Genomic DNA, 14,334 nt, shown 5'->3' on the forward strand with positions numbered 1-14,334 from the left:
AACACTACGTTTTCCTCCTTAAAACAATACAAATTAGAAATAATCGTTTTTATATATAAAAAATATTCTATTATTAATGCAATCTGTTATAGTAAGAACAATAAACCCAGCTGATGTCTACATGCAATATGTATATAAAAACAAGACATGAGAAGATGACATGTCAAAGAAACTTCCCAGTAGGAAAAAATTGGAAAACAATTATTTGCCATATAACACAATTTGGTTACGTCATCGTCATGTTTGATACTTCCTATCAAAAACTTGTCATGTGTTTTCCTGACATTCAAATTACAAATCAAAAATACACTGTTGCATATACTGTTGTTTGCGAGTTTGTGACGCATCATTTTTAACCGGGTACGCTGCAGTTACGAAAAATACTTAAATAAGTAGGTAGTATTATACCTATAATAGGTCCAACTCATTTATTTATATATAGGTGCAGTAGGTAAAGTGTACAGTGGACAGTTGTACTGGACATTTACTTTTGATTCCATAAAATCCATGCAGTGAATTATTGTTATCTATAACTTATAAAGATGGGTAAAAATTGATTGCATAAAAATTATTGACATTTAATATCCTAAATAGATACCAAATAATGAATTCTATATAAATATTTCAAGGTTTTATGCGGAGTGTTAGTAATTAGTATACACATATAGACATATATTATACATAAACACAGATTTAATTTTATGACTGTTACTTGGAGTATTCACCATTGTTTCAAATCTATTATATCTATATTAATATAATATTATGAATAACATATTAATATATAACGCGTAATGATAAATATTAAATATAGTAAACACAACTGCAGTCGCGACGAGACGTTTATTATTAATTTATGTGTCGGCAAAAACCATGTACGGCATCGAGATTGCCGATCATCGCGATAATTCAGAAGAATTTCCCGTCGATTGATCGATTATTATCGTGAGTAATATAATGTGTGTATTCTGTACATTATAGTAATCGATGAGTATACCTTTTGCACGTGGACTCCGCGGCGGAGACTCTGAATTCGAGCAAAGCGACATTGCCGTTGTACACGGGAGGCGATTTTGTAACAATATTCTTCTAACCGTACGCGCGTAGGTATTTCAAAACCTGCTATACATTATGTTGTAAACGCGTTTATACGGAGTGTGGACGATGGTTTAAACTTTGAAATGACTTCGGAAGAAAAAATGTTACGCGGTCGATGTGTATATAATTACATAGGTATATCATAATACATATAAAACTAGGTAGGTATATAATGATATATTATATTATAGCCTATAGGTAGGTAAACAATTCTAATTTCTAGGTATACACGTACGATTTAGGTAAGAATATATTACATATTATCTAACTGAATGTAAATAATAATGTACATCGTCACGTGCAATTATAACTTGTTTGATATAGCTTTAATTAAAGCTGAAACGGCACAGGAAAATAAAATATGAGAAAATCACATTTATTATTTTCCATGAAAAATACAGTGTAGGTATCTAACATCATTTCTGAATCTGAATGCAGGCCGCAGGCGTTCAAATTTGAAATTTCAGATCTTTTTACTGGCGCCTGAAAAACAAAAGCGCACGTACCTACACATTATAATCTAGCAACACCTATCCCTAATCCCAATCCCATATTCCCATGCGCTCAAAATAATAAATATATAATTTATATTCCATGGATATGTTAGAATCGGGTGCAGAGACTGAGTCGCCTAAACTGCAACAGCTATCTCATTCGCAGGACCCTGGACATAGTGAATTTCCTTATATCAATATTCGTTCGTGAAGTAAATGGAAGAAGTACATGATAAATAATATGATAACAATTTGTTTCGAGATGATGATGAGTGACGATAGCGCACAGGTTTTATGATATATTGTGTGGCAAGGACGGAAAGTAAGCTATTTCAGTAGCGGGTGACGTGTGCGGCACGAGCAGCGCGTAGGTGAGGGCTGAATTTCGCTCAAGACTGTAATAGACTGAAATTGCCTTCCCTCACGAGCCACACATACTATTTTTTGTCACGCGTCTGTGTTCATCGATCACGGCAAAGGTGATGCAGGGATCTATGCAACAACTAAACTGTTCTACGAAATAGTATATTGTGTGTCAACGTCAAGGGCGGGAAATTGCCTTCCCGCATGAGCCACACATACTGTTTTTTGTCACGCCTTTCAATTCATCGATCACGGCATAGGTAATGCAGGGAAGAAACGATTTGGTTGTATTTATTTTAAGCGTCATGCATGGAAGTTATAATATGAATACAAGATGTAACCAAAAGTTTATGTTTCGTAAGGACCATGGTATAGATTTCAGTATAAATAATAATTATTATATTAAAATAATATAAGAATAAAAAAATTTAATTACAGCAAAGTATATAAATGCACTATGCAGGGAAATCTATGCAACGATCAGATTATTCTACGAAAACAATTGCATGAAATAAAAATGCAAGGAGGTTATTTATTTATTTATTATTGTTTTTTTAATTTATAATATGAATATAAAATGTAACCAAAAGTTAATGTTTTGTACAGACCGTGGTATAGATTTCAGTGTCTGGTTGTGCAGGGGATACGTGTGATACGTGCGTCCAGCACTTTGGGGGATTTCCACTTTACCGCCTGCTGGACGGAAAAAGGACGTTTTCCAACGCTTCAACAGCTATCGAAAACCTCGTTGCAGGTGAGACAAATAAATATTTTAAATGCATATTTTTTATACACATTAATATATATGCACAAAATATGATTTTTGAAATAAGAATCATTGCGTTTATAGAAAGTTCACCTCAAGCGCAAAACGTTTGATGGATATAGGCTTAGGTTTCAATAAGAACTTGAATCATACTTTAAAAAAATTAGCAGTCCGTGTCATTGCCATTAATGTAAATCATTACTATGTATTATATTTATATAATTATTCTGTATAGGGTATAATAATAATATGGGTGGGTGGGTGTTAAGTGTATTTTAATATGTACTACAACTGCAGTCTGCAGATGTATAATGGTTTCTTATAATAATATGAGCACTACATTATACAGTAATTATAAAATTATATTATTAATTATATTATTTACAAGACCGTAATCGACGAGATAATCATTGAGTTCTCCACACGCCCGTTTGCATAGTACCTACCTATATAATATATATATGTATAACGTAGGGAAAACGAGTGTGGATATAGTAATAAAAAATTATGCGTGTGATCATAATTTTTCTCGGATCGAAAAAAAATTACGTGGAATCATAACATACGCCGTGTGTACACGTTATGATGATGTCGTATCAATCAGGAAAACGGATGGAACAATTAATCAATATTGTCTGGCCGAGATCACCGGTGGTGGTAGGGCACGACGCCGAGGACGTCAGCTCCGGACTTATGGTCGTTTCGAAAAACCGACGTGTATAAAAGATGTGCGCAAACGGCCGACACGATTGAGTTTGAGTTCCACGGGGTTGTCGATCGATCATCGTTACTCGCATATGACAGACGCACAGTGCCGATCATATTATATACGTGTTTTTTATACGATATATTTCCGAATAAATAACGATAAACATAACGATATATACACAACGAAAAATGATGCATCTTTCGTCCACCGTAAGTTTATATATAAGTATATATATATATATTTATATTATTATTTAAGATGTATTTACCTGACCACCTAGGGACGATGTCCTAGGTATGTCCTCGCTAAATCGGTAGCACCTAGGCGATCCTTTATTATAATCGTTTAAAATTCTCGGTCGATTTTCATGATTTTGAAAAATTACTAAGACGTTATATTTATATATATAATATACTATTTACAATGGTTTCGAGTATTAACGACTAATTTATTTTTCATCGTAGAGATATTTTTATCATTTTTTATTTTTACGATCAATGATAACCACATGGCAGCAGAATTCTTTTCAAAAATTTTGATTGTACAAATGTCCATTGCTGAACAAATGGTTTTATTCGAATCCATAGCAATCACTACATTTATTTAACGTGATGATCGACCTATTATAGTTGAGTATAAATAATAAGACAGAGCACCACTCAAAATAATATGTGCCACACTACTCCGCTCATTTTACTTTATCATGTACTTCTTGGTCAGTATTCGATAATCATTGCTCATAACTCATAAACATTAACATCTTTAAAAATGTGTTCTACTCCTATTAAAGTATGAAAATGTATAAAAAAATGTAAGAAGTAATCAAAAAATAATTTAAAAATCCTTATTTAAAAATTATATTTTTTTATGTAAGCATCATTTGTTGAGAGTGTTGCTTTACTTATAATTCAAACTGTATAGAAACATGTTTCAAAATTAACCAAGAAAATATTAGTATAACCAATGGAATTCAACATCCTAACAAAATAATATAGTGCTTGGGATTAGCACCTATTCTGCGTGTTTTCCATAAGGATGGTATTGTGGGCCGTGCCCATCATGTACATATATCTCGTTCAATCGAACTAAATTATAATAAATAGAAGAAACAAATTTTTTTTTTAAATAACACAATTTCTGTTTGTATTTTTTTATGAACAGATCGCAGTCTTGATGATCGTGGTTGCAGCAGCGTCTGCCGGCCTTTATCCGGCGACGATGGGCAGCAAAGGCGCCGCCGTGGGGCGCACGAAATCTGGCACCAACCGTGACACTTCAGGCGATAGTTACCACATGCAGTCGTCTGATGGACAGTATGTGTTTGGACACACCAATAGCGAACAGGCGAGGAATTAAAATAATAATTTCATATTATTATTGTTAAATTAAGTATCTACTTAGACTTTAGAGATTGTTATATTATAATATTACAATTGCTTACAAAACACATTTCAGTTAGTTTGAGTAAATACTCGTATGTATATAGGTGAAGATTTTATCATCAGCAAAAGACACAAACTTTTGATAAAAAAAACGAATTTGTTCAAATAAAAAAGTAAACTGTTGTGGATAATCAGATTTTAATATTTTACAATATTATATTTATTACAGTATTTTACCCCCCCCCCCCCTTCTTTAATCTTATTAACACCAACTGAAAACTGTCATATCTACTCATTTTACCCGCGTTTTAGTATAAATTGAATAAAAGATTTCTGGGAATGATTTTCCATGCCCGACATAAATATATTATATATTTTTGGACCATTTTTTGATAAGAAATAAACATAATATATGCTAATTGTGTAGAAATTAACCAACAACTAACACAAAACATATATTTATTTTTAAAAAATAATTACTTATTGTTTAAAAATAGTTTTCAAAGATGAGTCATATTTATTGTGTTGGCATTGTTAAATTAATGGATCAATAGTTCACCTTTTTGCTATCAATATTTAAACAGCTCTTGAGCTCTTTTTATTAAATACAATTTTTCTTCTTCTTCTTTTTTTTGCCTTTCGCTACAAACTAAGGATCAGCGACACTCGTCATATTTAAATACAAAAATACCTTTAGTAAAATATATTTTCTATTAAAAACTTGTTACTTAGGTACTTCATTTTTAAAAATAATAATAAACACGATTCTTTTTTAAAAATGTATAACTGTCAATAATCACGTCATATTGCTAATAAGTAATATTAGATACAAGTTGTTCAATATGTGTATCAATTAAACACATTATTAAAACTTATAAAAATAAAAATAAGCTCTGGAGGGTGGAGGGGTGATATGTCATACCAGGATTACCATCCATAAGCAACCTACTAATTTTAATTAATAATTATATAATATTATTTACTGTTTTTAAACCTCTGAGACGCAATATTTCTTACTATAATATTATATATATATAAATGTATACACTTGAAGCATAGTTACCTAGTATCGCGAATAAAAACTATGTCGATCAAACTACAAATCTTCCACTATAACAATAGCGTTAAAGCTCCGCATTGATTTTTATTGTTTATTTATTTATTTATATTTAATTTAATTAACGCTAGTCCTGCAATTACAAAGTTTGATAAAATTGACAAGGTACATAATTATAATGCGAATGGATGTACAGTGTGTATGAACAGCAGTATAGTGATACAGATAGGTAATAATAACAGTAATAATGAGAACAAAAAACATTGAAAAAAAAAGAAAAGTATTTAACATATAAATTACAAGTTATAGTGTGAATGTGGCAAATATAGGATAGGTGTCTATGGTATATTAAATGAAATAACAAAGGTAAAGTGCACTTTATAGTTGCACTCGTTCGTTATGTAAACGTAGCATTCTGTATTTAGGATAGTTGTGGTTGTAGTTCGTATAATAACAATGAAGAAGGGACGATGAACAATGGGTGTTTTCTTGTTGCATAGACAGGGACACGAAAAAAGATGGTTTTATAATAATTATGTAATTGGTCGTTGTCGGGACGGGTTTTTGGCGGCAATCGGTTGGAGACGGACAACAGTGATAACAGCGTGGAAATAATGTTCACAGGGCAGAGCCGAGATGCGCGACAGCGACGGCACGGTGACCGGATATTACAGTTACGCGGACCGCGACGGTCGAGTGGTTCGCGTTGATTACGTGGCGGACAAGGGCGGATACAGAGTGATATCAAACTCCGGTGTGCAGTCCGCTTCGGTGACCGTACAGGCGGACGGCGGTGGTGCTCCAGCTGCTCAAAGCGATTTCCGGAAAATGTACACGGATTTGACCCGCCGCATCAAAGTAAGCGTGCACGATGACTAGAATTCGGAAGCCACTGCAGGAGCTAAAGTTGAGCACTAACTAGTTATAGATAGGTAGTTAGTCAAGTTCAAGACTTACTTTTAAAGATAACTTTCTAACTTAACTAGTTGGTTTTTTAATTCATAAAGACTTTCTAAGTAAACGAGAGTTAAATTCAATGCGCAAAATAATCCAATCTAATGCGTAAAAAACAAAAAGTAAGTGGTTATTTTTTCACTGCAAAAATCTCAATGTTCCAAAGAAAATTCGTAAAGCGTAGAACTGCTGTGTGCCGACTGGATAATAATATTTAGTATACGTATCAATAATTAATATTTAGGATTTTATAACAAAGGATACATTTTTCATCATATTATTTCTGATAAATCTCTTATAATTCTTGTAATGCACCGCTTAAACCACGACTACAGATTTAAATAGTGTTAGTTATAATACCTAATTATACATTTTCAATGTAATACCTTACATTTGAACAAACGGGTTTTTGAATTTATACTACTAATTTCTAACTTATATTCTTACTTAATTCATTATTATGTTAAAGTAACTTAACTTTAACTAGTTGAAAACATGACCAACTTGCCCAGCTTTGATTCGGGAGCTATGGCTAAGCCCACTGCAGCTGTAGAAATTGATAAAAAAATAAAAACGTAGTGGTGTGGTGACTTCTGTCGGTTAATCGATATATTCAGTATTAATTGTTCACCTCGCACATTAACATTTTTACCCTTACAGAACACAGTCGTGCAACGAGGTCAAAAAGTGGTGGATCCCACCGGTGAAGGCCAACAGCCAATCGTCGTGGATCCGATTTCATACCCTACTGAAGAGGTAAGCGCGTGCTTTGGAAAGTATATAATACAATATATCGACGTGACAAGAATCCACGTGCGGAAACAGAACGATTAGGTTTTGTGGATTTCCGAATTATTACCTTATAATATAACTTTCAATATAACTACAATATATACTTAATAGCAATTTAATAACATTGTTTCAATGCCGACGGTAATAATCATTACAGTTGAATATTGATTATACTTTTAAAAACTATTATTTGTGCTTGTTTTGTTCTGAATCTTTTGCGATTTTACTTGTTGGTCGATTGTACTTAAGTCTAAATGATTATATTATTATGATGAATTGCATTGCATATCCACCGAAATACGCAAACATAATGTTATTTTTCTGCGAGCAGCGGTAGTGTAACTCTATTGTGTGACTTTCTTTTCACTATTAATTGGTGGTTTGAATTGCTTATTATTTCTATAATGTATTCAACGTAAATCGTAATGCACTGCGTAGAGCCGTAGGATAAAAGATTAAACAATTGCAAATAACAAATATACTTATATTTATCAAACATATATTACGCATTATTACAGACAAAACATTCAAACCCCGAAGAAAAAATCAATTTTCCGGATTGGAGTCAAGTGAAGATTTCTTCGACCCAAAAGCCAATGGTGAGTAAATGAAACGGCAATACAACTTATTCTGAAGGAATCGTAACTAATAATGTACGTTTGTTACCAATCAGGATGGAATTGAATACAGCGAAGGACAACAACAACAACAAGAAACTGTAGATCCTAATTTGGATAGTGTAAAGATTACAACTCAAAAATCAAATGTAAATATGAACATGTATATACTATTAGACAATAGTCTATAATAGTTAAAATACTTACTATAAATTATTTTTATAAATAAATGTGCGTTAAATTTCAAATGTAAGAATATTATTCTAAAAATTACGTGTTTTGGAATTGTACGTTAACCAACATTTTACGTTGGTTATAAATTGTTCGTAAAATAAAATAATTATAGTATACCTAATATAATTGTTGAGCTATTAAATGATTCAATTATATATTAATTACATCTCCATATTTGAAAATGATAAAATAATAGGTAAATTATCTAATACAACTAATTTAGTCTATGGCAGATAGCTATGTAATTTTATTGCAAAGTGTAAAATTGCAAGACCTAGGGGATGATAGCTCAGATCATTTGTTAATTATTAGCGTTCGTAATTTATTTGGTATTGAGTAATACCAAATGAACTTCAACTATTTTTTAACAGATTAAGGAAAATGAAAACGATGGCCAAGAATCTATTGACGAATTTAAGAATGGAATGATCACTACAGAAATGCCTTCAGGACCATTAGTTCCGATTCAGCCTCAAGTAATAACAATAATATTATCTTATCTTTAGTTTTTTTTTACATTTATATGTTTTTTTGGCTGGGTACAACAATTTTTTCTGACTGAAATTTTCTGACAGTTACCATGTAAGTGGCAACAAAATAATAACAAGGATATTATGACGTTAATTCGTTATAATTATTTAGCGTTATAGTATACTTATATAGTCTGTAGGTACGTCACATAATGCAATGTTTTTCCATGCGGTGGAGAAAATATTAAGTTACACGCTACGTTTTTCTTTTTAACTAAGATTTTTTTCAGGAAAAACTTAGGAAAAATTCTAATGCCATTACCTGCATTTCTACTTATAACTTAAATAAATCCAAGATTTGTTTACATAATCCTTGTATACACTTTGTAGGACAGACCACAGACGTACAGTATACATAGTATATTAATATACATTAGGATTTACATTAATAATCCATTGTCATTTAATACAATAAAAATCTAAAGAGAACTATCGAAGACGATTGTGTTGTTTTTAATTTTTTATTGATGAAAACCTTGATATTAAATCATTGGATAATATAATGTATAAAGAATAATAATAGTTAACGATTTATTAAATTGTATGTACACATGGTTTAACGCTACGATACGTCTTGTCTAGGTTCCCACAAAAGGCGATCGTAAGGGAGGATATTCTGATACAGTATCCCACGAAGATCAGGCCAAGGTAAGCTCGACAATTGTGTACAGTATTGTTAATATTAGTATAGGTAGGTTATTAATTATTAATTTGTATTAATTAATACTATTATTTATCGGTATTCGATGTTGTCTTTACGAGTTAATTTTATACGGTAATTTATTATTATAGACGTAAGTATTGTATGAAAATGTTTTATTCTTTAATAGATCCAAACATATTTTGAACATATAGGTATTACTTGGTATTGACTATATAATTACTATATTATGACTTATATGGTATAATATTAATTGTTATATGTTATAAGGAAATTACGACTGAAGTCGGCAATTCTATGATCGCTGCAGAATCTACCGTAATCGATGACACAGAAAATAATTCACCGGTCACAAAACCCGTAATTATTTCATCACTTTCTATTTGTATTTTGTATAATTACTATTATAGATTTTTTTTGATCCAGACATCGATTATAAATGACGTTCAAACAACGGTATCATATTACGACAGGCCTGGACAAACCACTGAAAGTAGCGACGACCGACTAGCTTTCCAGGTATGAATATTTAACTAATGAAATAATTTCATATTTATTGCACGAATAGAATATAATATGTTTTAACATATTATAGGTTTGACACATGGGTGTTGCTATAAAATAGTTATAATTTATACACTTGAAATGTATCTATTAATCAATAAGTAATCGATGTCGCTGTGTTTTGTTAGGTTATGAAATTATTATTTAAGACTATCAAAACGAATTTTATAGTTACATTTTCACGATTCTAGACAACAATCTCTGGAGTGAAACAATTTGATGAATATTCGACAGCGGTGGTTTCAGAAAGTGCGACGGAGCATTACCGAACCATTAAAGAGAACGAGGACAAAATTAAGGTGCCTAACTGAATAAAAGTCAAAGATTCGTTGACAATAATATAGGTGCCTAGTTCTAAGCATCGAAATTTATAATGTTTTTCTTTTTATAGATTTCATCTGAAACGGATGTGCTGGTGACCATCAAACCACTACAGGATAATGAATCATTCGAAAATGTACAGACTACAGTTGAACCAAGCCGTCAAACCGACGTCCAAGTATGTATTATATATTTATTCCAAACATTTACTGGGTTTGGTATGTTCATAATTGTAACTATTATAAAAACAAGGGCCTAAAAGTTCTAATACATTAAAGTAGGTACGTTTTAATCTGTTTCTAAAGTAGAACATTTATTTTTTAATTAATGACTTTGGCTAGGTAGGTATTAAAATATAAGTATTCATAAAAAAAAATATGTGATCAAATATTTAGTTGTCTATGAATACATTTTTTTGTCACCTAAAAAAAGGGAAAGTGGGAATTGGGCCTTTGTTGTTATAAGTGTTTCGGTTGATAAATATCAACGATCATTCAAATTAAATGTTCAGACTACTGGCGTACCGTCCAGTGTCGATTCCACGACGATCGAAACGGTAAACGGAAATCCTGCCGTAGTCAGTACAGTGCGGCCTTTGTACGAATCTGATATCACTACATCACAGGTAGGTGCTAAATATATATTTTTTATCATTTATCACGATTTATACTTAACAGACAATGTGTAATATTTAATTAATTGTAAAACGCGTGTGTTCAAAGACCGGTGGCAGGGTCGGTGACACGGAAACCGCAACTGCAGTCGATGCAGCCGGTATTCAGTACGTGACCGAACAGAACAATAATAATGAAGACCGCCCTGAGTTTAGAGTAAGCAATTTAAATTTTTTTTTTTAAACCACTTGTTCCGCTGGCGTTCAGCATAATATTTTGACCGTTTTTTTTTTTTTTATAACGCAGACCCTAGAGCCCACAGAGTCGATTGGGACTACCATTAGACCCGATTTCGAAAACTCCCAGGTAAGTTTCACTCCTATCATGTAATAACCGTGCAGGGGAAAAGTATAAGATAACGCTTAAAGTGACACTAAAAACAATTGAAAAATATTTAATTATTTTCCTTTATTGAATATTGTCTATAGAATTAGTATATTTTCTTAATAAATACATTTTGACCGAAAACAAAGTACCTCATTTTCCACAATTTCCTTGCGTATAGTGACACTAACGACTATTGTAGTATTATTAAACTAAATAATTTTTGTACCTATAATGTTAACTTTTATGAAATCGTACCTAACAATGTCTTATAATAAAAAAAATATATATCGTAAAATTTCCATTGATAATATTATATACAATATAATATAATATATAGATGGGACATACCATATGTATTCAAGTGTGATCGAAAATCATATAAGTGTCCAAAATGGTTACATGTAATTAAGGTCTGGTATCATTATTCATTTAAAAATCATAAAAATTTGTCTTTATCGTAAGTACGCTTATCTATAACCGCATATTATAAGCATTATGGTAACCACTGTAGACTCTTCGCTCAAAGTATACCGTACAGTACCTATATTAGGTATAGGGATGTCTAACCATGAATATATTATACATGATGATTTCGGGATTTTAAAATGTTGCAAACCCCTCCACCCTGGCCCAATTAACAGTCACAATTATACGAGGTTTTCACCTATGATTATGCTTGGACCATCACTGCACGACCAACATTTAATTTACGTTATTTTTTTTACATGTGCAGCAAGAACTACAAGATATTGTTTGGCCAGAAATCCCACAAGAACCAGTGCCTCAAGTTTTGGTAAACAGCAAACATAATAATAATTTATATATATTAGTGTCTATAGTCTGAACAATAACCATTTACGTATATATTTCATCAATTAACTATTTTTATATACTATTATAGGTACCTCTGGATCCGTATCCCGCCGAAAATCTGCGGCCGAAAAATGCTGGTGTCAAGACTCGGCCAAATGATTCGAGACCGGTAAGGTGATTGCTCAATATCGTTATAATAAGAATTAAAAAACACTGATAGCGACTAGAATTTTTGTTGAATATAGTTCTTTTTTCTTTTTTTTACAGGTCAGAGATTACAAATCGGATGAATTGAAGTCAGCGGTCAACATCTCAGAAATTGAAACAACGACTATGATAATAAGTAACGACGAAGAAAACGGAGCTATGTTCAACTTTCCCAAGTATTATCTCATTGGCTGACGATGGACGTCACATATAATGATAAATAAATAATAATTGATTACATTTTACCTACGAATATTGTGTTCATTAGACTTGTTTATAATATAATAATAATGCTTTGCTTTACGTGTATACCCACAATTATGCCAATCATAATAAACAATTTTACTTTTCTTGAAATAAATGACATATTATATATACTTAAATTGAAATGAATGTATTCGAATAATTATTATTGTAGTCTGTAGTACATCGTTTTAAAGTCTTGTACAATATATTTAGATATTCTAAACGATAATACTTGAAACGAATAAACGAAATATTATGTTTGTTACTTCGCGGTTGTAATTATTATTTTCTGATAAGACTCTTAATTTTTTTTTTTAATGTTATTTGAATTTTCAACGTTGCGGTGGAGAATTTAATCGAAAGAATTCCACGTGAAACGGATAAGTGCGATCAATTTTTTTGGTTTCACATTGACGGCCGCTGTCAATAAATGCAACAAATGTGTTCTTCGAAAAAAACGAAACGAATGCACTTTCCAGAAATTAGTCGTGTACGTTATTAAACGATCCAGCTTCACGTTAAACCACAACACTGTTAGATTTCATCTAACATTGTTACAGTGTAAAATAAATTAAATAACTAGCAGTCGAACATTCCCACTGCAGCACAGGTTAGGAGTTAGGACTTAGGACGCGTAAACGGTTAAATATATTATGTATAGGTAATAGCATTGAGTATAGACAGTCTATAGACTATCTATACTCAATGGTAATAGCCAATAGGTATACAATAGGTATAATATATATTATATATTAACTTATTATTTATCAGTTATCAGTTATTACTTATTATTTATTAGAAGTTTAAGTTTTGTAGGAACAGTGTATAATATTAATATTTATAAATTTATAAAATATATTATGTATTAAACGTGAATGGAAAAATACTTTCGCTTTATTCTCTCGTCGTGTTCCAGTAAAAATATCCTTTTAATTATGTCTGTTTCCTGTCACTTTATTTTTATTTAAATATAAATGATAATTTTGTGAATGGATTTTGATTTAAATAACAATTATTATTGTTTAAATAGTTATTTTTATTTTATTTTAATATAAGCCTTCAAAGTTTAAATGATCAAAATAAAATTTCAAGTGCTTGATCATTTAAAATCAATCTGTTCAATACTTCATACAAAATAATGTTTTTCTTCAAAATTATAAAATTTAACTGGATTTTTGCGTAGCCAGTTATCTGCATAGGTATACGTTTCGTTAAATATATTTTTTAAATGTTTTTAAAATAGTTATTTAAATATTTAAATGAAAAATAAAATTGAATCGTAATAATTAATAAACAGTATTAGCCATTGGGTGTATATTGTATAATAAGTATTAAAATTAATATAAAAAACATTAAAAAAAACCCAGGTGATTTTAATTACATAGGTTAACCTACTTAACTATATCTAAGAAATCTCCAGATCCGTATTTCGTCTACGGGTAAGTTGTTTGTAAATAGTTATGTAAATATTATTTTAATAAAGTGCATACAATTCTCATATCATTTAATTTCGGCATAAAAGTAA

At 31.1% G+C, this 14,334-nt stretch overlaps 1 protein-coding gene across 3 annotated transcripts; it reads left to right on the forward strand.

The window, feature by feature from the left end:
• Positions 1-3,490: 3,490 nt before the first annotated feature.
• Positions 3,491-13,684, forward strand: LOC132943023 (uncharacterized). 3 transcript variants are annotated; one of them, XM_061011786.1, is made up of 18 exons: positions 3,491-3,639; positions 4,592-4,774; positions 6,494-6,727; positions 7,484-7,579; positions 8,134-8,214; positions 8,289-8,381; positions 8,838-8,942; positions 9,579-9,644; positions 9,928-10,017; positions 10,084-10,176; positions 10,413-10,520; positions 10,613-10,720; positions 11,054-11,167; positions 11,265-11,372; positions 11,463-11,522; positions 12,277-12,336; positions 12,445-12,530; positions 12,624-13,684. In XM_061011786.1, exons 1-18 carry the CDS (start codon positions 3,619-3,621, stop codon positions 12,649-12,651), a joined length of 1,734 nt encoding a protein of 577 aa, XP_060867769.1. In that variant the 5' UTR covers positions 3,491-3,618; the 3' UTR covers positions 12,652-13,684. The 3 variants fall into 3 exon arrangements, with proteins under 3 accessions (XP_060867769.1, XP_060867767.1, XP_060867770.1); XM_061011784.1 differs by having other exon boundaries at positions 12,445-12,525; XM_061011787.1 differs by lacking the exon at positions 11,054-11,167 and having other exon boundaries at positions 12,445-12,525.
• Positions 13,685-14,334: the final 650 nt, after the last annotated feature.

Source organism: Metopolophium dirhodum, chromosome 4, assembly GCF_019925205.1.
Source record: "Metopolophium dirhodum isolate CAU chromosome 4, ASM1992520v1, whole genome shotgun sequence".
Classification (NCBI taxonomy): Eukaryota; Metazoa; Arthropoda; class Insecta; order Hemiptera; family Aphididae; genus Metopolophium; species Metopolophium dirhodum.